This window comes from Gavia stellata, chromosome 2 (genome assembly GCF_030936135.1).
Source record: "Gavia stellata isolate bGavSte3 chromosome 2, bGavSte3.hap2, whole genome shotgun sequence".
NCBI classification, from domain to species: Eukaryota; Metazoa; Chordata; class Aves; order Gaviiformes; family Gaviidae; genus Gavia; species Gavia stellata.
Window position 1 is genome coordinate 110,565,515 of NC_082595.1, and position 26,817 is coordinate 110,592,331.

Consider the following 26,817-nt stretch of genomic DNA (forward strand, 5'->3'; position numbering starts at 1 on the left):
CCTACACACATAACCTGCAGGAAGCTGAGTCTGTCAAAGAGGATGCTAAAGGGAAAGCTAATTCCAACCTAAAATATTTGATGGAAAATTACAGCAACGATGTGAACAAAGTCTTCTTTCTTCAGCAGTGATAAACAGAATAGCAAGTGGCAATGGCCATAAGCTGCAACCTGGAAGGTTCAAACTGGACATTAGGAGAACCTTTGTCATCAGGAGGACAGTGCTGCAGCGGAGCACGCTACCCTGTGCACTTCTGTAACCTCCATCCTTGGAGCTTTTCATGACTCAGCTAGACAAAGCCACTGATGACCTGATTGTGTTGAAGATGGTCCTGCTTCAGATGAGAGTTTGGAGTAAAGACTTCCGCATGTTCCTCCCAACCACAATTTCTGTCATTCTAAACCTTGAGAATAATTACAGTAACAAATTACAGGTAGTTCTCTTCATTCTCCATTTTAAATTTCTAGACTTATTCTGGATGAGACAGCACAGTTTGAACATACAAAGAAACTTTGGCACCTTAGTTATCTTTCGCAGAATTTAAGACTATGCCTATACTAGCACACTAAACAGTACCAGGGAACATTCCCAGGTACTGGAATTAGACCTCTTCAACTGTAAATTGTTGGAATGGTCATCTCCATGGCATTGGGTCATACTGTAAATGTCTCTCTCCTCTCTCTACACCTGTGTGTGCATGTATACATTTGCACATACATAATTACTGAGTTGGGAAATAAGTAAGGACCACCTGAACCCTCCCCAAAAATGAAGGCTGAGTGATGGATTCCCTGTATTCTAGATCGTACATGAGCTAGCACACGCTCTTTCAATACCTGTAATGATTATAGGATCAGAAACGTGTGTCACTGGACGATGCATGGGGATATATACTCATATAAAATTAACTTCTGTTACATTTTATCTTTTCCTAAGCCTGACAGAAGTCTCGACTCCACTATGCCCTGGACCAGCTGTTATCATTCACATGAAAGGCTCTCCTTTATAAATGCACTGATCTTGTATATCAAATGCAGACTTAAAGAAGGGATTAAAAATTTTTTAAAAAAAGACTTTCATTCAGCAAGCTTATATTAAAAAATAAAAGATGTTAATAAATACTGTGTCTATAAGCTGGTCTAAATCTATCTAAAACGTCCCACAGTGAAGTCTTACATCAGTTATTATTGAAACATTAAATGCTTTTCTTACAGGCTTACAGCAATCAATTTAACTTTCAGTCATCTTGTACCCATATGTGCTGCTCCTGTTGATGAAATGGCTATTAATAAAGGAATAGATGGCTATGAATTAAAGCAAGCTCTACTTAATCACATTAATCCAGAGTATGTTAAAGGCTTCAATTTTCTAAATAATTTTGGGCTTAATGCCTCTGAGATGGGCAGACTGTTCTATTGATGCAGCATCTGGTCCAATTTAAGCTGCATTGTGAAGGAGGAATTGTTAGGCCCTTGCAAAAATAAGGAAGACTGACAGTTTTAGGGATGCAACCAAAACTGCTACAGCTGAGACAAAAGATACTGCAAGATATTGAAAAAGACCTACAACAATTAAAAGGCAGCCCACTGCTCTGCAAATGCAACTCTACTGTTCAGTGAATTGTATATGATTAACTTACTCTTACTGATGGGATGAGTACTCCATACACTTAACCATCACTGTATTTTCCAGTCATTGAACATCCAACAGCTGCTGCTGTGAAATATGTTCACTTACCCATTACATTGGGTTACCAATTAGAGAGGAATTATTTAAAAGGGAATGGCACAACCACTAACACTATCCTTGCATAAGCAGTAATTTCTGGCTTCAGGTTTTTTTTTCCCAAGGGTTTTGGGGGTTTTATTATTATTTTGGTTGTGTCAAGGTAGTAGTTTTACAATGAAATAAGATTTACCTTGGCTTGTAGCACTGAAATACTGCTGCCTTCAATGAAGGAGATACAGAAAAACTGTTTTAAATACTGGGGGAATAAAAACCTTCATAGGAGAATCAGGTTTTTTTAGAACATTTCTGTAGGAGAAAGAATTTATAAAACCCAATCTTCATAGAATGTCTTCAGTGAAGGAGACAGTATGTTATAGTCCATCCACTTGAAAAAAAAATATTACCTTTTCTATTACTTTTTTGTTATGTTTAATATGTCAAAATTACAAAAGTTTTAGGGGCAGATCTTTTTCTCAGTAACTCCATTATAAATGAAAACAGTAACTCCAAAAAATTTAGTGCATGTGCACAATGTATGTAATTACTGAACGAAACCATCAAGGTGCATTCCGCAGAGCTGTAAAAAACTCTGTCTGAAAGCTTATTTCAATCAAAAGGAATGTTTTCATGAAATAGACAGAGCAGGTTTGGGGGGCAGACATTGCATATAGTATGTGTTATCACATATTGTAAAATTTGGACAATTATAAAGTGCCCAAAGAAGATTTTATATGATGCACAACAGTATCTACTTCTGCATCCTACAGGACTAGAAAGGAATCAGAATTTTAAAAAGGAGATTAAAAATCATGTTTAACATAAAACATTCAAATTCATAGTTCCTTTTCAGCTGAATAAAACAAAGTAGCCTAAATATATCCGTTGAAATTCTCTATGACTACAGGAAATAAAAGAAAACTTCAGATTTCCCCTTGTTACCTATGCTTTCCTCCAACACTCACTACCAGAAAAATCCACACAGCTGTATATTTCAAAGCACTTTACAAAGTAAGATGAAGTATCCCCTTTTTTATAAACGAGGACAATAGGCAGGAAGAGCTGAAGGTCATCCAAGTCAGCCTTGGAGCCAGGAATAGAAGGAAATCATCTGAGTCTTAAGGTAAGAGCCCAGCTGAGGTGCTCCTCCTTCTTTCTGCAATCCGTTCTGCTCCAAAAAGCCACCAGGCAAAGTCCAGCATTAAAACTGCCGCTGCGGAATATGAAAGGCAAGAGCAATAAAGGGGAAGAAAGCACTCACTGACCAAGATGGTGGTGCTGCCTGAGAAACTCCTGTTACCCATTTTCAGTACGAGTGTAATTAAATGGGAAGATCTTCCCCTACAGCATTCAGGCAGAAGGTTCATTTCTAAGGGAGGTTTCAAAAGAGGAGAGGAAGGTTGCATTGCTTGGTGTGACAACTGCAGTGGTAGCTTAGGGATTCTTGGAAAAGGTGAGAAAAGAGGGAGTTATTTTCTCGTAACTTTCCGAAAAAAGTTATCTGAAAAACTTTTATCTGATCTTTATCAAATATAATGGGAGCAGTAGTTCTAACAGTTAAGTTGTTCCTCAAACTCTGGGCCATTCTTCTAATTAAGAGCCATTAAATAGGCTTAAGTACAAAGAAATAACCACTATCACGCCAGTGATATAAAAAGACTTCATATCTAGGTGTAACACTATGGCAACAGCTTTTGTAAGATACTCTTTGACACTGCAGCAGAGCTCCTGTTTAACAATTCAAATGCAGAAAGATGAGAATAAAGGAGGCAAAAAGCAACTAAGTGATATCCCTGCTCATAGCTCAATTGTTTTGATGAATTCTGCCCTCACACGTTATATGAACATAACATGTGTAGACAAATTCTATTTCATGGTAACAATGAATCTGCATGGAGAAAAGTCTATTATCATATTGAAAATAAAGGAATTAGAGAAGAATCGAAGGCGGTAAATAGATGAATATGCAGTAAGACACTTGGCTTTATACTCAGTTGGTCTGCAGAATTTGCCTTCTGTATCTGTTGTGACACTATTTTTTTCTGCACCTTTAGTAGAAGATCAAAACTGCCTATTACAAGAGCAGCAGCAACAAATGCAGTCTTGCTGCAAAATTTTTCCTTTTTTAATTAATGGTTTTATTTTCCATAGCTGCCTGAAATAGTCATCCTTCAAGCAGGCTTTAGAAATAATTCTCTTTATTATGCAAAGTTCCTTAAATCCCCACTGCTGTATAAAAGATACTGCTAATCATGAGAGACTTTGGTAAGGTTCAGAGTGTGTGAATCTCTGGGAAAGACCAGGAAGAGTATTTTGCTCTTCCTAGCTAATTAAGTCTGAAACAGTGGGAGCTGGTACCAAAATACTGCACACCTTTGGTGTGATAGCCCTCGGTTCCAACACCTGCTCAGGAAGTTTGATGCCTGGATCCCAAATGACTCTCAAAATAACAGCCACAAATCTCTGGAGAGCTTCCTAACTACCATGCTAGAGGATATGCACAAGAAGCACATTCATTACTTGTCCTGATGAAGCAAGGCCACTGTGTAGCCACAAATGCAAGATTATAGAATCATAGAATCGTTTAGGTTGGAAAAGACTTTTAAGATCAAGTCCAACCGTTAACCTAACACTGCCATGTCCACCACTAAACCATGTCCCTAAGCACCACATCTACATGTCTTTTAAATCCCTCCAGGGATGGTGACTCCACAGCCTGTGGAGCCTGTGACAATGTCTAACAACCCTTTCATTGAAGAAATTTTTCCTAATATCCAGCCTAAACCTCCCCTGGTGAGGCCGTTTCCTCTTGTCCTATCGCTTGTTACTTGGGAAAAGATTGGGAAAAGAGACCGACACCCACCACTCTACAACCCCCTTTCAGGTAGTTGTAGAGAGTGACAAGGTCTCCCCTCAGCCTCCTCTTCTCCAGACTGAACAACCCCAGCTCCCTCAGCCGCTCCTCATCAGACTTGTGCTCCAGACCCCTCACCAGCTTCATTGCTCTTCTTTGGATGCCCAAGGATGGGAAGCTTGTTTTCTTCTACCGATTAGGGCAATCTGGGGCAGGGAGGAGAGGGAGAGAAAGAAGGGCCAGGTCCTAGAACCTATTCTCATGGTTAACATCTTTTTTTATATACTTTCTAGCAGTTTCATGCCAGATACACTGTGGGAAGCCAAATCTGGGACCTCTGCTTTCTCCTGTACAAGATCTCATCTTGTTTGCTTCTGTACCCACCACTTTTCCGTTTTGGATCACATGTTGCTGCACGTTCAGAAGCAGAAGGAAGAAGAGGTCCCCTCCCCATCCAAAATCTGCCCTACTTAATTCATGAAAATTGGATCCTACCTTCTTTGCGCTTTCGAGCTAGGTGCCTAAGTTCCGCTCACAGACTAAGGACACCAGATCCCAGACTATATTTCTTCATTTAATTTTAGCTTCACTTAAAGACTTCTGAATGGATCGCAAAGGCAGGCTGGGAGATTGCATTGTGAGTGGAGAGCTCATTACACATTACTCCTGTCTTTGAACATCTTTGAACACCTGCAGAAGGGCTAAACTGTTCCTGAACAGAGAGGAATGAGGCAAGAAATAAAATGAAGCCATTTGTTAAACCAAAATAAATGAAGCAGTGAAAAATAATGGTCCCATCTGCACCTACCACTGGTTCGGGGTCAGTTCTGCTGAAGAAAAGTGCTCTGCCAAAAATTGAAAGGAGAAGAATGAAATAGAATCCTGACCATTTTCCTCACCATACACAGTCCATTCAGAAAATAATAGTAATAGTAATAATAACAAGAATGCTTTGTAGCTTCAAAACATTGCACAAACAGGGCCTAATGAGTGGAACTTCTTTTTTCAAGACTTGTTTGCTACTAGGTAGCCACTTTTTTCTTTTATCTTATCGTATTAACAGACTGAGACAAATTTCTTCCTGATGTAACACCATTGACATCAGCAGAATTATGTCTAGGATCAATTTGGCCCAATTTATTACTTTCTTAATAGATGATAAGAGTATTATAATGGTGTTGCACTTGAGTTGGAACAAAGAATTTTCACAGCATTCAGCACACATAATGACATGATTAAACCCTGTATCCTTTCCAGAAAATCTAAAACACTGTAATTATAACACAAAAATGAAAAAAAAAAAAAGAGAAAAAAAAAGAAGTAAACAATGTGTAATCACAGTAGTTGATGATAATGCAGACTTTCAGTTTAGTACATAGTACCTGTCACCTTTCCAGGATGAATAAAGGAAAGTTATGGCCAGAATAAATTATGACCTCCTTAATAACATGGGCTGGAGAGCCTCCTTTAAGCCAGAGTCTCCTTTTGAGGAGGAAAGTATTCTTTTATATCAGTGAAGCGGATAACTCATGGCTAAGCGGAACATATTTTAGAAAGATAAACAAAACCTGATTTAAAGCTTTGCAGTCATGGCAAATTTTTACCTCATTTTGGAATCTCTCCTAACCTTCATAATTAAGGAGATGCATCTTAGTCAAGGCTGCCAGCTATAATGCATGTTTTAGCCTCAATGCATACTTCTGCTCTTTAGCTGGCTCCTAAGCTGAAGAGAATGGTTACTCTGCTTGCAGAGGAGCAAGATGAAACAACTGCTACAGCTCCCTGCAGCAATTCAATGCATGAGTATCTGTAAGTACTTGAAAGGATCTCCATTTCCTCTGCCTCTAGAAGGATTGAGCCTGAAAGGAGGCACAACAGGGGAGGTAGAAGTGTCGTGACAGGGCCATGAAGAGCTCAGCAATGCCCATGGGCCATGAAGCCTTTCTCCGCAAAGAACTCTCCAGAGAGTACCATAACTTGCCTAATGTGCGTAACTACTCCCAGCTCTCAGCAGCCTCCCACTTGTGCTGAAAGATTTCTGCCATCTCTACTAGTTGCCCCTGAGAACTTTCTAAACTGAACATAGGCAGAGATTACCACCCCTTTAACACAAATGTCTTGAGTATCACCCATTAAGGTTATACTCGTTCCTTGGACTTCTTCAGATTAAAATACCTAACGACAGCCAAAGACACCCCTCCACTGGGACATCCCACACGCGCAGCGAGCTGACCTCATGCTTTTGCTGACAATAGCCCTCTTCTCCCTACCTCTCCCAGAGGTGCTACAACGGATGCTACCACATGCTCTAGTACTAAGTAACAGGAATGCAGCTCTATTTTTCATGGCTGACGAGATTCCCGAGAAGAAGGACCGTCACAGTCTGCATCATGCTCTGGGTTAAAACCCAATAACAGCCCGGGAACCCAAGGACAGTAGTATTTGAAACTGCTTTCCGTTCACTTACTTTCTACTCAAAAACAGGCAGCACCATGTACGTACTAGTATGCTGAGATGATGGCTTATCATATTAATTAAAATTCTCTTATAGCTTCTTTTGATTTCTCCAACTGTCTGCAGCACTCTGTTGTCTTTTCTCTTAGTCTTACATGGTACGCTTTGGGAGGAAAGGACCTTATTTTTTTTCTGTGCTTTACCCAGCAAGGTCATAGTCCATGCCAAGTCTAGCATTCAAAACATTAATGGCACTTTTTTAGTATTTTTGTTCTACTGCTGTACTATTTTAGCAGAAAGCAAACTGTATAGAATTTATGGAAATGTGACATTAGAACAGAATCACTCGAAGGCATTTCAGCTGCAATTAACATTTTTCACTCCTCGGAAAGAAAATAAAAATAGTTTCTAATTGAATCGCTTCACTGAATAAACACTGGATAAAACCAAGTGGGGAACAAGCAGACAAAAAAATAAGGTTAGCCACATGTCGGGGCTGTTTTTTTTTTCCAGGCAGATTTGATCTGTGTGTTAGCACTGTAGGCGCAAGTGTATGCAAGCATTGCCACAATATATTTTTGCGCTCAGTAATAGGCACAGAAATGTCTCCAGGCATGCACCGCATGCAGAGTCGAGGAGGCAAAGCTGATAATTCCTTCTTGCTTCTTCCCAGCCAGAGCACTCCTAGGATCCATGGGTTTAAAGGGCTGGTTGTGAATGTCAGTATAGACAATACACCTCAAAAAAGATCGAAAACAAGAGTAGGGCAGTCCAAAGAGTCCACTGAGTTTCTCAGTGTGAAATACTTGCTAGTAAATACAACAGGCCGAGGATTACTCTCTGGCTGTATGGCCAACTTCACAACAAAACTCACCTTGCAGCCAAACTTTTTATCCTCCAGGCAGGGTTTGTGCATCCACAGTGCTTATTGGGTTTGAGTATCTGTACCATATTAACCATCAGCTGTGTCTAGGAATTGTCCAGGATGGGCAACTGGCCTGGCTACAACCATGTCAGGGACTACCAAAGCAATCCAGCGGTACAACTGATAACATACCCATGTCCAAATCTGTGCCCTGTTCAGTTCACTGCCATAAATATAGCCTGTGTGTAGCCATGACAACTCTTCTGGGGATGTCACTGGTGCAGATAACAACGACACTTCTTTAGAAGCCAAAGAGGAGGCATCCTTTCAGAAGACTTTACCTTGCTGATTTTTTTAAGAGTGTCTGCAGCTCCAAGTGAACGCTATCTGAGGCAGGCAGCTTATCCTCCTTTGGAAGTACAGGTTTAAGGCCAGATACCTTAGACTGGCCACTTTGTCCATATCAACAGGCTGAAGAGATCTCATTGACATGGAAATGAGGTATGCTCTTAGTACTGTTGGTGGTCACAGTTCACATACAAACCGAATCCAGTGTGGATGAATAACAGCAACTATTATAACTATGGGGTAAGAAGAAACACCTCCTGCCGGTAGCGTTGTGCGTGAAGCACACCAGAGAGGCTGATGCCATATGACGTGCAATCACAAAGAAAAATCTCCTTCCTGGTGCCAAAGTGAAAGCCTCCAAAGATGTATTACAGAAGTGTTTCAAAGCGGTAACCATTCAGAAGAAAACAACAAAAAAAAGTAGTATTTTCAGATCTCCTATGATGGATCTGCTGTTTCTTTTTTCCCCATTACCTTGTTTTTTATCCAATTCCCAGCATACCTGTTGCTTTGAGCTCTACTGATGGTACAGAGATACAGCATGTCACTATAGAATACTCGTTAATAAGGCTGAGTGTCAGTAAAGCAAATGAAGCTCTTTTTACTTACTCCTCAGAAAAAACACTTCATTCCCAGATGTATTGATACCTAGCTGCCATGAAATAACCTTTAGCAAAATACCATTTAACTATAGCAAGTTTTCTTTGAAACTTCCTGCACAGGTTCAGCACTAGAGTTAATGAAACCACAATTTTCCCCTCATATTTGTGAATGCCAGAAATAAAAGTATATTAAACAAATGGATAGATAAACTAATATAGAAAAGGTCATCACTGATTATTAAATACTAAATCACTAAAATACCTGGAAGCTGTGAGGTATATGAAGACAGAACTCACACTAACTTTCACTGAAGTAGATTGTTAGACTAAACACATCCTTGGTGTGAAACAACACAGCAGTTATATTTCAATCAGTCAAATACTTTCCCTTTATTTTCTCCCTTTTTTGAGATTGTATATCCCAGAAATTTCCTGAAAGATTTCTTAAATAAAAAGTGGATTTGGTTCCTGAGTGAAGACCGAAATAAACCTTTGAGTGACCCAGTTAGTCAAGCAATGCCTAACAAATCTCATTAAACAAATCTTAGATCCTAGGGTCAAGAAAAGTGTGATCCACCCTCCCTCCTGCTGAGGCCATATAAGCAGACAGGTCTCACACAAGAAGACAGAATTTTTGTAAAGGATCTTGAAGTCAATGGACAAAAAGCAGAAGGAGCCTATATATCCATTGAACCTCAGTTATCTTTTGTCAGAAGTATCTTGTGTGGTTTGTGGATTATCCCTTGAGCTCTGGTGGTAAAGATCTCTGCTGTGGTGTTAAACAGATCTAGCTGAGTCCTTCTACAAATCCATTACAAGGGCTGTTGCACCCTATTACTGTGGGGAAGTTTCCTACTGATGGAAATGGCAGATTTTCTATCACTTTGGATATTCAAATAGAAATTGGGTAATAGTCTTGTCAGTAGCTTGGGCTTCGTAGCTTATTACTGTGATTACAGTAGTACTTAGGGCATACAAACATAAAGTGATGGAGCCTACCTAGCAATAAGTTTTGATACTTCATGCAGAAATTTGTAGATGGCATCCTATACCTTCTATACACACGAGAAGTGTGACTCGATGATAGTTTACAGCCTATCCTAGCCTTACAACCTCTGCCTTTTTTAGTGCACCAGAGCATTTGAAAGATTCTTGTCTCCTCTACAAAGAATACACTTACAATGGATGTACTCAAGTCCTAGCCCACAGCAAATCGTCAGCGATTAAACTGAAAGATTACTTCCCTGAAGGAGCCTTCATTTCTTGGCTTTACCAAGACAAGTCAGGACTCCTCAAACAAACTGCTTGATGTTTCTTAGAAAATACATCTTGCTGTGCACAGTTGTAATCTCTTGCTAATTTATGAGCCTTTTTCCCCAAAAATGCATCCTGAGGCTGACCAAAAAAATTTTGCAATTTTGTTGATGATTTCACTTAATGGATGCCACTGCAGAACTGTGAAAAGTGGGGGGCTGGTCTTTTCATGGTTAAATATTTTGATTTTTCTTTTAGTTCAAGCCAAAGTGCCATTCTAAAATATGGTTCCATTACCTTATTCCTTCCTAAAAATTTAGGAACAATTTAAAACATCATCAGTGTTATACTTGGTCCCACTTTCTTAATTTCTTTGGTTTTTCTGTTAGCCAAAACTAACCAGGAAAAAATAAATTGAATTGACCCAAGCATTATTTCTATCATTTTTTTCAGTGTATCCAGCTAACTGAAAAAAAGCTGTTTCCTTAGTCACTGTCTTCTCTTTGTAAGCCTCTAAATCCGTAATACAGTGCCGTTGCCTACTACGGTGTGTCACGCTCCCAAAGGGATTTGTATGATCTTTTTTAATTTTTGTGAGCAATTCTGTGAACTCCCTTGAGCTCTGGCTTTCCCAAAATTCTTCTCAAAGTGTCCTTTACCCTGGTTGTCACTTCACGTCAAATGCAGAAACTGTTGCTACAGTGCACTACAGCCATGAGGATCCCAAAGGCTCTGCCTCTCCTTTCACTGGACCAAATTCTTATCTTACTCATGGACCAAATTCTTCTCACCTGGAGAAATTCCTGTAAGAGTGCGTGAGTCTGCAACTGTACGAGACAGCAAAACTTGACTATCATAATTTTGCTTATTATAAACTGAGATAAAATAGTCTGAGCAACTAGAAGAAAGTTAAATCCCTGTAATTAGATATTTTCATCATTCGTCCAAGACATAGAAACTATGCAGGTCACTTATAGAATTATTCAAAATCTTAATCATCTTGATGAGACAGTATTCAATTTACAAACTTTTATATGCCAGCATAGGAACATGTTCCATAAAAGGAGTAAGTCAAAGTGGGTTATGTTTACACATAGTAATTTCAGTACTCTGCCAATTTCAGGAAAAATATATTCTCAGAAATATCTATATTACCCCCACAGCATTTCAGTCATATGCCACTAAAGGAATGAAGATTTCAGCTGGGGGAATAAGCAGTAGGAGCAGCAAAATAACACAAACACACCACAATAAACAAGAAATACAGGGAAAACACAAACATGTTCTACCATCTGCTTTACTTCCAGAGCAATGCTCTCCCAATAGCGGTAGCTTCTCCCTGGATTCTTCAGACTCTGATCTCTACCCCTCATGACGTTCTTTTGCTTATTGTTTTTCTCTTTCTTTTGACTTGTAGTTATCAGTTCATGCAAGATACTTCAAATATTACATACCAAGAATGGTTCTCATGGAGACGGATAGCCACAGGTTATTAACTCAATGGAGTTACCACCTGTAGTAATCACCACTTCTGGGAGGACAGTTTGGTAGGCTGAGTAGACTGGCCTTGGTTTTTTTTCTTTTCAAGTGTCTCCATAGCAAAAACAAAATGTAAGACAACCCCACTAGCCATAATAACCACAGTGAGCCCTTTGATAACACCATCTTTTTCACAAATACACCCTGTTCCCATGCCTAAAAGGAGAAGCAGCTTCCTGCTGCATCTTCTTCTGTTTTCAGGCACAGTGACATGGTGAACATCACAGCCTAATCCTGCACGGAGTCTCTTCTGAAAATTAAGGTCCTTTGGGAACTTAGTGTAGGCTCCAGGTCAGAAGATTGTGTCTTTGACTTGTTCTGTAATGGCTCTTTCAACCTCCGGGGCTACCACATTTTCATCTTATATATGTCTTTAATAAAACCAGGAGATGAAAAAGAGGGAAACAACACATCTCAGTGGAATACAATGCAAATAAAGTTGTTAATAATAAATAATATATTTAGTATTTATACTGCTACTACTACCTAAGCCTGTGATTATGGGCAATGCTGAGATAAATAGATAAAAGGAACAGAGGATAGCAGTGAGGCTATTAGGGTTTTAAATTTGCCACAAGGCACAATCAGGTATCTAAATAATAAATACCGGTTTAATTTCTTCAAGCCTGAATCGGCCAAGATGTTAACCCCGAGAAGTCAAATTCTGAAATGGAAACGTAAACTTAACCTTTATTAAAGATGTAGCAGAACTCCCTAAACAGAGCAGCTCCATCCCTTGTGGAGAGGGAGCTCTTTGTTTTTCAGACAACGGTTGGTAAAAATATTTATTCCGCCTTTTATTTTTAAATGATGACTCTACAGAATACATTTCTGTATCCTGGTATTCTAAGGTATAATGAAGTTTTCTTGGTCAACAAGAAGCTCTTCTGTTAAAAAAGAACATGTCAGTAGTGTCAACGTAGACAATTTTCCAGGTAGAACTGCAATATAGCAGGTAACTGAAATTCAATGCATCTGTTATATTTCTTGTTGCCAAGGTTTTAACGTTGCAGCAGCATCTGCTATCACCTTTCTAAATGATTTTTTGAAGTGAAATTGGTACATTAATTTTATTTCATGACTTAGCAAGTACATCGAGGACAAATTATAGTTTACAGGGTTATATCAACGTTTTTGTCTGCACATCTAGGAGGATCCTAGGACTATGGTCTCACGACTACAGAGGCATAACTTACTCTAACTGTGGCCTAGTTAATAAAAATTATATATTTTCTACAAAAACCTGTTCTTCAATTGCTACAGAAAAATATAAAAAACACTAATACCCACAGTACATGACATTAACTTTGATCAATACAGTATTTTGTGCTTTGATTGGCTGATTTTTCCTTCCTTCCTTACAGGTGAACTAAGCAAAAAAAAGGGGAGAGGTGGAGCAATTGGCCAATAGTATCAAGGCACGTTGTACAGATCAAGGCCACAGTGAACACTGATACTCTTCACAGAATCTGTAAGTCATTAAAATTCCTATATCCTGTTCTTATAAGAAAAAAAAAGAACAGACAAAAGGCACAACAGGAATCTATTCTCTTGACAGCGATTTAATAATAAAAGAGAATGTTCTGAGCCATTCTCATTACTGCTTGGAAACTTTAATCTTGTGGACTTAGTTTCTGTTCATGAAAACCTTCAGATCCCTTTATAAGCTACAGAAAGTGAAGGAAATATCTGTAGTTTAATTATACATTTAAACATTTTGGAGAGTCAGACCCACTTTGGAATAATGTTGTGATGTCTAAATGAAGGGCTTTTCACGTAACACAAGGCACTGTCTCAGTATACTCATAGTTTGTCATAGGACATTCATCTGTATTTTGTAGAGATTGGGAAATCTGAGAATGAAAGAAATATTTTCCCATATTATATTTTCTCTATATTGCTATTAATAACTCATGAAAAATGCTAGTCAGATTTTTTTGTTGTTTAATGATCATGCTGTTTATGCACAAGTATGTCAAATAAGCCCCAGGTCACAGAGCTAAACCCTCTGCACGCGTTTCCATTCTTAAAGCAAAAACATGCTAATCATCAACCTGTTGTGGACTTTACTGGTTGTCTTGCCCTCTCTTTCGAGTATAACTAAGATGAAGTAGAGATGGAATTAACTTTGTAAATTGCCAACTGACCAAAGGGATAGGAGGTAACAGAGCAAGAAATCAATTTTGCCTTTCTCCACTCTCTTCCATCAGCTATTTAGAAGTCTTCCAGATTACCTTTGGAAGCCTAGACATTTTAAGAACAACTGGAACTCCTACATATAAGAATCAGTCGAAAGAGTAATTGGTATGCAAGAGGCAATACTACCCCTCAGAAAAACGTTGGTTTGCTGCGTAGGAAATGTGAAACAACTTCACAATCAAGTATTTTATGTAACTCAACACAGAAACTAAGTCCATGAGGCATACTTTTATATTGCATTGTTAACTATTAAGAAATGTGACTTGTGTACATGAGAATACACTTCAGAAAGGTACTGAGAATTGACTAGATTATAAATTGGTTTAACTAACTAAATATACTGTTAAGTTCACTAAGCCTTCTAACTAATATTGGATAATAAACAGGCATATTCATCTATTTTTCTTACATTATAGTCATTGAAGATAAACAAAGAAAAAAACCCAAAACAAAATAAAATTACCTGCTTAGATGTTAACAGCTTGAACCATAAGCCTATAAACTGCCCTGTTTTTAAGAAAATCATCGTTAGCTGCATATTTTATATGGTAATTGTACATAACCAGTTTATGAATAACAACAGCAGAGTTTTTCCCTTCTGATTTCAGTGCCACTTGAGCTATGCAGATTTCAAAAAGCTTATGAATATACAGATAAACAGAATTGTTCTGAACATCTGTAAGCAAAATATGAAAAGATGTTTCATACTGAATGAACATCCTGGGTTGTCTAATGCTGGCCAGAAATGGTGTATTTATGTATTAGGCTAATGCACCGAAAATAGCTCAAAATCCTTCACACACTCCAGAATGCTTTTTCAGATTTTCATCTGTATGGTTGTCACCACAAAATGAAAAAATAATTTCCAGCACTGTATTCATAAGCTTCAATAACTCAATTACCTCTTAAACATCAACTTAGGAAGGCAATACCACATCAAACGATAGGAGAACCTTCAAATGAACTGTCCGGCATCTGAACGGGACAACACGAGTCTGACCCTTTCAAGCAGAATCATGATTTTCCTCCCTCCCAATGGAGAGGTGAATCATGCTGCTCTTCAAGGCTTATGAGGTTGCGGGTTTGCCCTTAGAGGCTTAAGTTCTCATGGGGTACCAACACAGTGTTGTAACAGTACAGCCATCGCCTGGCTGCTGTAAGAGAAATGGTGTCCCCCCCACATAGCTTAATACTAGGTGTCGCGGTTTAAGCCCAGCTGGCAACTAAGCACCACACAGCCGCTCACTCACTCCCCCCAGGTGGGGTGGGGGAGAGAACCAGAAGAGTAAAAGTGAGAAAACTCGTGGGCTGAGATAAAAACAGTTTAATAGGTAGAGCAAAAGAACACTGCGCGGAGAAGCAAAGCGAAAGAAGGAATTAATTCACCACTTCCCGTCGGCAGGCAGGTGTTCAGCTATCTGCAGGGAAGCAGGGCTCTATCACGCGTAGCGGTTGCTCGGGAAGACAAACGCCATTACTCCGAATGTCCCCACCTTCCTTCTTCCTCCCCCGGCTTTATATACTGAGCATGATGTCATATGGTATGGAATATCCCTTTGGTCAGTTGGGGTCAGCTGTCCCGGCTGTGTTCCCTCCCAACTTCCCGTCCACCCCCAGCCCACTCGCTGGTGGGGTGGGGTGAGGAGCAGAAAAGGCCTTGGTGCTGTGTGAGCCCTGCTCAGCAGTAACTAAAACATTCCTGCTTTATCAACATTGTTTCCAGCCCAAATCCAAAACACAGCCCCATACAATCCAAAACACAGCCCCATACTAGCTGCTATGAAGAAAGTTAACCCCATCCCAGCCAAAACCAGCACATTCTCCACCCCTTATTCCATACCATTTACATCATGCTCAGGTCTCACACCATCCAAAACGTTCTCATTCCCTATCATCGCCCTTCCCATCCTTTGATATAGTACACAGATATCCTTCCCTTAGTCTATGGACCACCCCGGTGAAATATTTGTAAAATGTCCATAAATGTCCATTGAGTTCATGTAGTCCATAACTTTGGGCTCCATCTGTTATGGTGGTCACTCAGGAGAGAAGAGGTGTTGTATTGCATGGAGTTATTGGGCACCACAGCTAGCTCAGTCGGTAGAGCATGGGACTCTTAATCCCAGGGTCGTGGGTTTGTGCCCCACGTTGGGCGCCAAAAAGGACTGTCGTGGTTTAAGCCCAGCTGGCAACTAAGCACCACACAGCCGCTCACTCACTCCCCCCAGGTGGGGTGGGGGAGAGAACCAGAAGAGTAAAAGTGAGAAAACTCGTGGGCTGAGATAAAAACAGTTTAATAGGTAGAGCAAAAGAACACTGCGCGGAGAAGCAAAGCGAAAGAAGGAATTAATTCACCACTTCCCGTCGGCAGGCAGGTGTTCAGCTATCTGCAGGGAAGCAGGGCTCTATCACGCGTAGCGGTTGCTCGGGAAGACAAACGCCATTACTCCGAATGTCCCCACCTTCCTTCTTCCTCCCCCGGCTTTATATACTGAGCATGATGTCATATGGTATGGAATATCCCTTTGGTCAGTTGGGGTCAGCTGTCCCGGCTGTGTTCCCTCCCAACTTCCCGTCCACCCCCAGCCCACTCGCTGGTGGGGTGGGGTGAGGAGCAGAAAAGGCCTTGGTGCTGTGTGAGCCCTGCTCAGCAGTAACTAAAACATTCCTGCTTTATCAACATTGTTTCCAGCCCAAATCCAAAACACAGCCCCATACAATCCAAAACACAGCCCCATACTAGCTGCTATGAAGAAAGTTAACCCCATCCCAGCCAAAACCAGCACACTAGGTCTGCAAATCACTTTTGCTTCCCAGTGAGGTCCTTCAAATGAAGATCATGGCAGAAGACTGGAACACCACTGATGTGGAAAACAGACCTGTATTCACTTAAAACAAGACAACACTTTCTTTCTAGAAAATAAACAAAAAGCATAAAGAAAAGAAGGAAACCCTAAGCATTTTCTTGTTTTCTATAGAAGATACTTAAGATTAACAGATTCATTATAAAGAGTGAAGCAGAATATCAAATTGCAGTCAATATGCTCCAAGCCTCCACGTCAGTAATTCCTCAATTTACAGGTATTTAAATACAGATGATAGTGCCATTTTACTATAGACTTTAAGATCAATCATATTTAAGGCAGTGCTGTCCTCAGAGGTCTCCAAGCAAGATATTATTTAAGATCATTACAGAACATCCTAAATACACAAGAAGACAAAAACCTTTGTGGGCTCTATGAGCCAGTGTACATGGAACATATTCCTGTCCCTTTTTGCTGCTAGTACATCAGCAAGCAGGAACTTTATTTCTCGCAGTGTAAGAAAGATCAGCTTTCCAAGCAGAAAGCCTGACTGATTAGTTGCCTGACTAATCTGGTGGCCTTCTACCACGGAGTGACTGCGGGGGTCGATAAGGGAAGAGCAAGAGATGTCACCCATCTTGACTTCTGTAAAGCCTTTGACACAGTCCCACACAACATCATTGTCTCTAAATTGGAGAGATGTTGGTTTGATGGATGGACTATTCAGTGGATAAGGAATTGGCTGGATGGCTGCATCCGAAGAGTTGCAGTCAACAGCTCAATGACCAAAGGGAGATCAGTAACAAGTGGTGTCCCTCAGGGGTCTGTGTGGAATAATTGCTGGAGATAATTTAGGAATTAAATTTATATTAAAGGTGCAGCATTGAAGAAATCTTCAGGGTGGAGTGTGGCGAATATGCAAGGAATCCATCCCACAGAAGTTCCCTAGGCAACCTTAGATGTTGGCAACATCAGGGGAGCTTGGTGGGTTGACTCTAAGAGAAACTACACGGAGGGCAGAGCGGAGTGAAGACACCGTGGCCAGGCTCTGTGATAAGACGGGAACTGGAAGGTACTATGGAACTGACAGGCTGCATATTTACTACCCTGAACTGCATATTTACCACCCTGAGCCAACAGTCTGTCATTTTTTGACAAAATACTATCCTTTGGATGGACTTTGCTCATTATAATCTCATTATAATACCAGAAAACACACCTCCATCCCAAAGCTACCCACCTCCAAGGTGCAACCACCCCTCACTGAGCTTGCGCTCTGGATTTTTCTTAGTCTATACCTTTAAAAGTAAAATGAGAAACTTTTACACCAATTATAATAGAGGTATGTATGACTAGAGTCACTCAAGCTCCACCTGTAAGGAAAAATAATATAAAAATGGCTTAAGAGAGGAAGGATGCCAGGGAAGATACCATCGCAGACCACCTCTGACACCTGGGATCAGTCGACGGGCTGAACCTCTCTACCCCCCCACAGGGACGCCTTTGGGTAAGATTCGAACACTTGGGTAAGATACCGAGTGCTTCCCCAGGAAACTTAGAAATCTCTATAGAGTTGCTTTATAACTTAGCGCATTTGTAGCCAGGCTATATTACTCATATTCTTTGTATTTGCACATGCTTTGGAAGCAGTAATTTTATCACTGGCAATCCAAAAGAACTTGTGTATCTGTTGCTTCAATAAACTGCACTATTCACTAATCCAGCCATGAGAGTTCTCATTGAACGCCACCAAATCCCTTAAGTGTGGCCGTGCTAAGTTCATGGAACGTGACTAGACTGAAAGTGTACGGTGTTACGAGTGTATCCGTAATCGTGAGAGTTCAATACATTGAACGCGACCGGACTTGTAACATCCTGCCAACTACGGTGTTACGAGTGTATCCATAATCGTGAGAGTTCAATACATTGAATGCGACCGGACTTGTAACACAGAAAAATTGGGCATCACTCAGCATCTAAGCCTAGCCGCTCCCAGTCCCTCTGACATCTGAGGACAAGCTGGAACGCAAGGGGGTTTATTTTCTGCCAAATTGCCTTGCCCTTTAACACGACAGTCTGTATCAGGCTAAGTACTGTTCAATATCTTTATTAATGACATAGACAGCGGGACTGAGTGCACTCTTAGAAAGTTTGCAGGTAATACAAGTTGAGTGTGCAGTTGGCATGCTTGAGGGAAGGGGTGCCATCCAGAGGCACCTTGACAGGCTCGAGAAGTGGGCCAATGTGAACCTCGTGAAGTCCACCAAGGCCAAGTGCAAGGTCCTGCACCTGGGTCAGGGCAATCACCAGTATCAGGACAGGCTGAGTGATGAATGGATTGAGAGCAGCCCTGCAGAGAAGCACTTGGGGATACCGGTGGATGAAAATTTAGGTACAAGCGAGCAATGTATGCTTGCAGTCCAGATAGACAGCCAGTTGTATCCTCGGCTGCATAAAAAGAAGTGTGGCCAGCAGGTCAAGGGAGATGATTCCCCCCCCTCTTCTTCACTCTTTTGAGACCCCTCCTGGAGTACGACATCCAGTTCTGGGGTCCCCAGGACAAGAAAGAGACAGGCCTGTTAGAGCATGTCCAGAGGAGGGCCACGAAAATGGTCAGAGGGCTGGAACACCTCTGCTGTGAAGAAAGGCTGAGAGAGTTGTTCAGCCTGGAGAGAAGGAGGCTCCAGGGAGACCTTATTGCAACCTTTCAATATATAAAGTGGCTTATTAGAAAGATGGAGAAAGACTTTTTACCAAGGTCTGTAGTGACAGGACAAGGGGTAATGGTTTTAAACTGAAAGAAAGAGGGTAGATTTAGATTAGATGTAAGGAAGACATTTTTTACAATGAGGGTGGTGAGGCACTGGAACAGGCTGCCCAGAAAAGTTGTGGATGTCCCATCACTGGAAGTGTTCAAGGTCGGGTTGGACAGGGCTTTGAGCAACCTGGTCTAGTGGAAGGTGTCCTTGACCACAGCAGGGGAGTTGGAACTAGATGATCTTTAAAGGTCCCTTCCAACCCAAACCATTCTATGATTCTGTGAAATGTAACATGCATGGATCTGATAGATACATGATCAAAACTGCTCATGCATCCAAGAACATCCAAGAACAAGAGATTGGAAAATCTTATGCCTCAGCAGGCACACACTCCCCTGCCTCCACATGGCGTAGCAGCGCATATGCGCATAAATCAACAAGGCACGGCCCACAACCTTAGCTCCAGATAGAAGTATGGATAGTGAATGTACATATAGATACCTTGGATTTGAATTAGTTGTTCACATATAGGCATCCAGTTACTTTTGAGATGTCCAAAGGCAGCAGGGGCATCTATGAAAAGCTGTCAGATGTGACTATAGCATGGCATGTGGGATATTCTCAGACATCTCAAATGAAATGCTACATTTAGGCAACTGAATCAAAAAAAAAGCACCATTGGTTGATATGTTTTCAGTGACCTTAGCATGGGGAAAAGAATAAATCCACACCATTTTGCTTGAGGTCTAGCTGACAACGTGCTTTTAGAAGTGCTAAATGTTTCATCCAAAGAATTGTTGCTCTTTTTCTTCAGAGTAGAGTGCCAGAAAGGTGTTGGACTAAAATAACTTTCCTGCTCAGATTCTCAGGACTGCATGGGCTGAAAGCAAAACTCAAAGGCTTGCCAAGTGGATAGTTTAGACAGCCCTGATGTCCTTTCTAGAGCTGGATTTAGAGGACATGACTGTTAAGTGTTTACCATAGATATGCTCTTGCCAGAACAGATGAATAAGAAAGTGGCAATCACACAGTGCATAACTGAAGTCTACTATTTCTTAAGAACTGTTCTTCCCCGTGAAAACTATGGCAACTAGAAACAGCCAGATGGCAATATCTTAGGGGAGCTTCTGAGAGCTCTCTTTAAAGAGACTTCCAAAAAGTATGTTCAAAGATGAAAAAGAACCTGCCAAAAAAAAATCAGAATAAAATAAGAATAAAACAGAGCTAGAGGAAGCTAAGTAGGAAAAAAATAGTGTGCAGAAATCAGTAAATTCTCCAATTCAGCTCAGCTGCACAACTAGGAACAGAAACGTGTAGCACATACAGATTCCATTTATGTTCACACAGACAAATCTATGAAATATGTGCTTATGCTTCTGGGTATCTCTGAGCAAAAAATCCTGCAGTGTCCAGCATCTGGAGGCATACAAACATTCATAATGCAAATATGTATAAAAACAAGCACTAGAAAAATAACTTCCGCTGTGTTTCTGCACTACAAATCTATCTAACTAAAAAACTATCAGAAAATAGACTTCAAAGATTTTTCCCATTTCTTTATTCCAGGATTCTTCTTATTTAATTACCATTTTTGTTTTTGTTCACTATTGATAAAATACAACACATAAAGTAGCTACAAAAAGCTTTCAAAGTATCTCATTCAAACGCGAAGCTCACAATACCGTGGAGCTACTCTGTAATACAAAACCAGCCTATACCACACAGAATTAAAAGAGATGGTATCTTTTTTCTACTTCCCTGGCTACTCCGTCTTGTCCTGTGTTCATATCTCGTCTTGACCAACAGCCAGCCCTCAGTATCTTTGGAGAAACACTCAACAGTTCATCATAACTACCCTCGGTGTACTGGAACCATGAGTGCATTGGGAAAGAGAAGTTGTGCTGCACATCCCTATTGCATATAAATAATCTAATTATTTAATGCCCAAGCCATTAAATAGAGTGGACATTCATTATCATATAGGTCTTGGACCATATATGCTTATAAAAATTATAGATAGTGCAGGTAAATGATGAAAGTACAAAATACAAGAGTGCAGAAGTATTAGGAAGTAATGGATCATTTGGATAAATAAGAAGACAGGCATTGCTGATCCTTCCATAGATGAAGCTTCTCATTGCTACGTTTTGCAGGAGTTCTGGGTATCTATGCATCAGTTAACACTAAAGACAGGGTGTAGGGGTTTTTTTGTTCTAGATATTTTTAAATTTCTAGACACCAAACATTTGCACTCAGGAGCATGCATACTGCTGTAAGTTCCCACCAGAAATTCTCCCTAATCTGTATGTTTTCTTTAGCATTTATAAGGCAATTTCTTATGAGTTCAGCATTGTCTATAAAATGCCACCTTAAAACATCTCTTTTCATATTTTTTACTATTTCCAGAAAGTTTCTTCTTTTTGGGGTGCCTTGCAGCACTTCTGCACAGTTGCTAAAGTGTCCATTATTCGTTTGTGCCACCAAACTTTTTACACTCTTTCTATCAAGCCTATGTGACAGATTGTCAGTGAGAAGAGGATATCAACTTCAGCATTTGGCATAAAAAGTGTTAACAAGAAAATAAACCAAAAGAAAACCTCCAGGCTGTTCTCCACCAGTGAGTATAAGAAAGCAAGAATTTGCTTTAACAGCAACATTAGTCAGTTGGCTGCCAGTGGTTCTATGTTTTAGATGACAGAAAGAAACTGTATTGGGTTATTAGTACTCTAGAAGGATTAGTACGAGAGTGCAATGAAAAATAAATGCAAGGGTTTGGCATGGAAATGATAGGATGCTGTGCACTGAACTGTATAAAAATTTAAAACAAATTATTACTAATAATGCAAATGAGAAATTTAGACTTCTCCATACAACCTCTTGGTTATATGGAAAGAAAAAGAAAGAATGTGTGCTTTCTGAATTTTGTTCATACTCAGATACAGACAAAAGTCAAATCAAAACTCATGCTTTTTCTAAGGAACACATTTGCATAATTTGAAACAGAATTCATTTCCTGAAGAAATTATTTTTTCTTTTTCCTCAGAATATTTGTACATACATTAACTCATTAATTATTAGGAGATGACAATGGGATGGACATACCACAGATTTCATTACAGTTTAGGATGCAAGGCCGGTACCAGGGTTGACTAAATACCCAATCTCTTTAGTCACTGCAGTCACTCATTTTACTCTTCATTGTCACTCGTAAGCTGACAGGATTCTACTCACGATCCTTAAAAACCGAAGAGAAAGACCTACCTGAACAGACCTCTTTGTAGGTAGGATTTGGAGTATACCCTCCTGCGTAACCCACTTGAGTGGAGTAGACTCCCTTCTGTGTCCAAAACTTCCTCTCGGCTCCCCAGAAACAGCCCATACCTGAATATTGCATAAAGTACACAACGTTATGTCAAAATCTGCTCAATACTAAATCACTCACTCGCACATTAATTGGTACAGTCCATAGCGGAAGTAACATCTAAAGCCAGCACATGATGGTCAAATGTTTCCCAAGATTATGCATAGAGTAACTATACTGAGAAATCCATTCTGCATCAGAGCCCAACTCAAATAAAGCTTTATTTATGCTGCTGAATATTAACATAGCACAGAGGACAAATCCTATAAGGGTTCAAAGGCCCAAACAAAGAGAATTCTCATGCACATTAAAAAAAAGTTACTTAAAAAGCAATTGCGCTATTTGTACAGCACCATTTTTACTTTAGTTGATTAGCAAGATGTCAAAACTCAATAATTTGTATTAATGACAAACAGTTATTTAATTTTCTGCTTTCAGGCATATACAGTCTTTAAAGGTGGCAGTAATAATGGATTAAATTATATGCTATACAGGAGGAAAAATGCTTTGGTTTAACAATTTATGCATGGAGATATTTGATGTTCAGACAAAAGTTTGATAGTCATTCACTCATGTGGCCAATTATCAAAGGACAGCAGACTGTCAACAGGTATAAATTAGAAAAACTCTCCTGGTAATAGGAATCAAGCACATTGTATGAAACTCAGAGGGAAGGAATAAACAAGAATAACATTCACAATTCTCCGATGGCTTAAATAGTTAAGAGATGTTAGCTACAATTTGGAGGACTTCTAAAACTGAAACATGTCACGTACACTAGCATTGTTTAGCTTACCCCTGATTAAGGGCAATGTATTTTCTCTTTCAGTGATAACACACTTCCTTTTACTATTCCCTTACTAAAACATTTGAAATAAAAGGCAGTAAAAAATAAGCTAAATATTAATAACACTTGGAAATCAATGATCCATGATGGGTTTTCTATCGATAACACTGCAGATAAGATGAGTTTAAAAATTACAGAAATGTTCCTTCAAAGTACAACCAGAAGAACAAACTGGTCCCTTCCATCAACTATGACAGCTCACAAAGGCATATTCTTTCTTTGAAACTTCAGAGATTAGCTTCAAATTAAAGTAACTTATTTTGACCATCTCCTGTCTCTGCAGTTGTAATGCACCAAAACCACAGAAGTAATGACCCAGATTTCTCCTTCTAATTCAGGTGCTCAAGCAAGCCACATATATTAGGAGCCTAGCCTGCTCCTGGAAACAGTGAAAAGAGGCAGGCATCTCCTGAGGACAATTCAGCCCACAGAAGATAAAAATTGCTGATCAAATTACAGTCATTCTCCCTTGACTACAGAGATAGCTATGGCTATTAGACTGGGGTTCCTCAACTAAATTAGGCTGGTGGCAAACCGCTGTAGGACCTCTCTTGAAATTCCCTGTCGGTTTTGCAGGAAGAACGATCTAGAATTCTCATTTAAGAGAAATTTTTCAGGCACTCACATATCACCAATCTAATAGTGATTTAAACTAGAGCGAATTTCTGTACCTATGTCACTGTTTTATCTGTTAATTCTGGCAAGTTCTCCAGTAATTATGCCCCTAGGTCTTGTCAATTGATATAGGGTGAGACAGTTTTTACACGTCACTCTGCCTGCGTTGCACGATACAAATGGCAGCTGTGATCCTGTCATTGCCCAAATCAAGAGCGCAACTAGAGAACATCAGCAATCCCCGACACTCAGGGTTCCTTCCCACAGAAGTCAGAGCACGTATAAGGGGGACATGCCCACGTCTCATCCCAACCGTCGGGTCACAGATGAGAAGGAGCCTAGAGCAGTGAGCTGGGAAGTGCTCTGTGGTCCATTGCGAAGACAGCCTTTAAACAAATAGTTGAGACACAGCCTTTGAGTCTTTAACCAAATAAATGCTTAGAAGTACATTTTTATCCATGTTTCTGCAAACGTATATGTAAAACTGTGTTTGAACACAGGTATGTCTGCAAGTTCCTTGTAAAAATACCACATGCATCCTGCCAAAATTCCTGTCACAGTACATATGAGTGATGTGAAGCATGTAGGCAATACTTATTAAACAATACTTTAAACGGAGGGTATGAAAATTCTTGATTCTTTTACACTGGGTGGACATATGATAAAAAAGTTCAGAAGCAAACACAAGCATATACAGCTTGGGGGAGGAGGGCGAATTTCTGTTAAAATAAAACCCTTGAGATTCATCATTCTTGTTGGTAGTTCTTTACTCCTCATTCCCAGCCTTAGAGATGTAGCTAAATCTTGACTACTTCTTCAGGGATGTGGATTGTGTCTACCTAGCCTTTAGTAAAGCCTTTGACACTGTTTCCCACAGCATTCTCCTGGAGAAACTGGCTGCTCATGGCTTGGATGGGTGCACTCTTCACTGGGTAACAAACTGGCTGGATGGCCGGGCCCAAAGGGTTGTGGTGAATGGAGTTAAATCCAGTTGGTGTCCGGTCACAAGTGGTGTTCCCCAGGGCTCGGTACTGGGCCAGTCTTGTTTAATATCTTTATCAATGATCTGGATGAAGGGATCGAGTGCACCCTCAGCAAGTTTGCAGATGACACCAAGTTGGGAGGGAGTGTTGATCTGCTCAAGGGTAGGAAGGCTCTGCAGAGGGATCTGGACAGGCTGGATCGATGGGCCCAGGCCAATTGTATAAGGTTCAACAAGGCCAAGTGCCGGGTCCTGCACTTGGGTCACAACAACCCCATGCAACGCTACAGGTTTGGGGACGAGTGGCTGGAAAGCTGCCCCGCAGAAAAGGACCTGGGGGTGTTGGTCGACAGTCGGCTGAAGATGAGCCAGCAGTGTGCCCAGGTGGCCAAGAAGGCCAACGGCATCCTGGCCTGGATCAGAAATGGTGTGGCCAGCAGGAGCAGGGAGGGGATCGTGCCCCTGTACTCGGCGCTGGTGAGGCTGCACCTCGAATCCTGTGTTCAGGTTTGGGCCCCTCACTCCAAGAAGGACATTGAGGTGCTGGAGCATGTCCAGAGAAGAGCGACGGAGCTGGTGAGGGGTCTGGAGCACAAGTCTGATGAGGAGCAGCTGAGGAAACTGGGGTTGTTCAGTCTGGAGAAGAGGAGGCTGAGGGGAGACCTCATCGCTCTCTACAACTACCTGAAAGGGGGTTGTGGTGAGGTGGGTGTTGGTCTCTTCTCCCAAGTGACGAGTGACAGGACAAGAGGAAATGGCCTCAAGTTGTGCCAGGGGAGGTTCAGGCTGGATATTAGGAAAAACTTCTTCCCTGAAAGGGTTGTCAGACATTGGCACAGGCTGCCCAGGGAGGTGGTGGAGTCACCATCCCTGGAAGCATTTAAAAGACGTGTGGATGAGGCACTTGGGGACATGGTTTAGTGGTGGATTTGGCAGTGCTAGGTTAACGGTTGGGCTTGATGATATTAAAGATCTTTTCCAACCTAAACAATTCTATGATTCTATGATTCCATGATTCATACTGCTTTATCCATGAGGACATTTTGGAGGCACTACAGAATTAGACTGTGATGAAGAATCTATTTGAAAAGTGCATCTGATTTTGCTAAAGTCAACACAGAAGAGAAAACATCATTTTTAAAAATCATGACTGGGACAATTGTTTAATTATGTGAAAGGCCTATTGTATATCAAGTCTACCACAGGTTCCAAAAAAAAAAAGCTATTCCCATTCCATTGCAAGCTAGTGAAAGCTTTTCCATGGCCATCCAGTCTGCTCTAACAGATTTTCTTCCTTCTGATAATCATAATTTACTCTGTCAACAAAAGAAAATTTTGTATTTAGATATGCAATCCCAAAAGAGGAAGGTGGCAGGACCCACCTAAATCTTATCTGTCTTAAATTTAGATATTTAATTACACACACTCCCCAGCTATTCTGCTTATTTTTTAGGACTGTCTAAACTTGGTGGTCTCAGAATTCATTAGGTTCTTCTCTAGTTCCCACGACAGTGTTCACCCAAATATGTTGTCCTGAAAAAACAGGCACCTTTCAGTAGTTTTCTGGTGGTTGGATTTAGGCGGAGAGCAGAAGAGGGCATTGGAACTC

At 40.5% G+C, this 26,817-nt stretch overlaps 1 protein-coding gene and 1 non-coding gene across 2 annotated transcripts in view; one reads left to right on the plus strand and one right to left on the minus strand.

Moving 5' to 3' along the window:
* Positions 1–26,817, minus strand: part of MSRA (methionine sulfoxide reductase A) — a 295,481-nt gene that overhangs the window by 132,145 nt on the left and 136,519 nt on the right. Inside the window, exon 3 of the mRNA XM_059835372.1 lies at positions 22,665–22,784. Coding sequence (XP_059691355.1) covers positions 22,665–22,784 — 120 coding nt within the window. The remainder of the gene's footprint in view (positions 1–22,664; positions 22,785–26,817) is intronic.
* Positions 15,922–15,995, plus strand: TRNAK-CUU (transfer RNA lysine (anticodon CUU)). Its single transcript has one exon. It is a non-coding gene; the product is annotated as a tRNA-Lys (tRNA).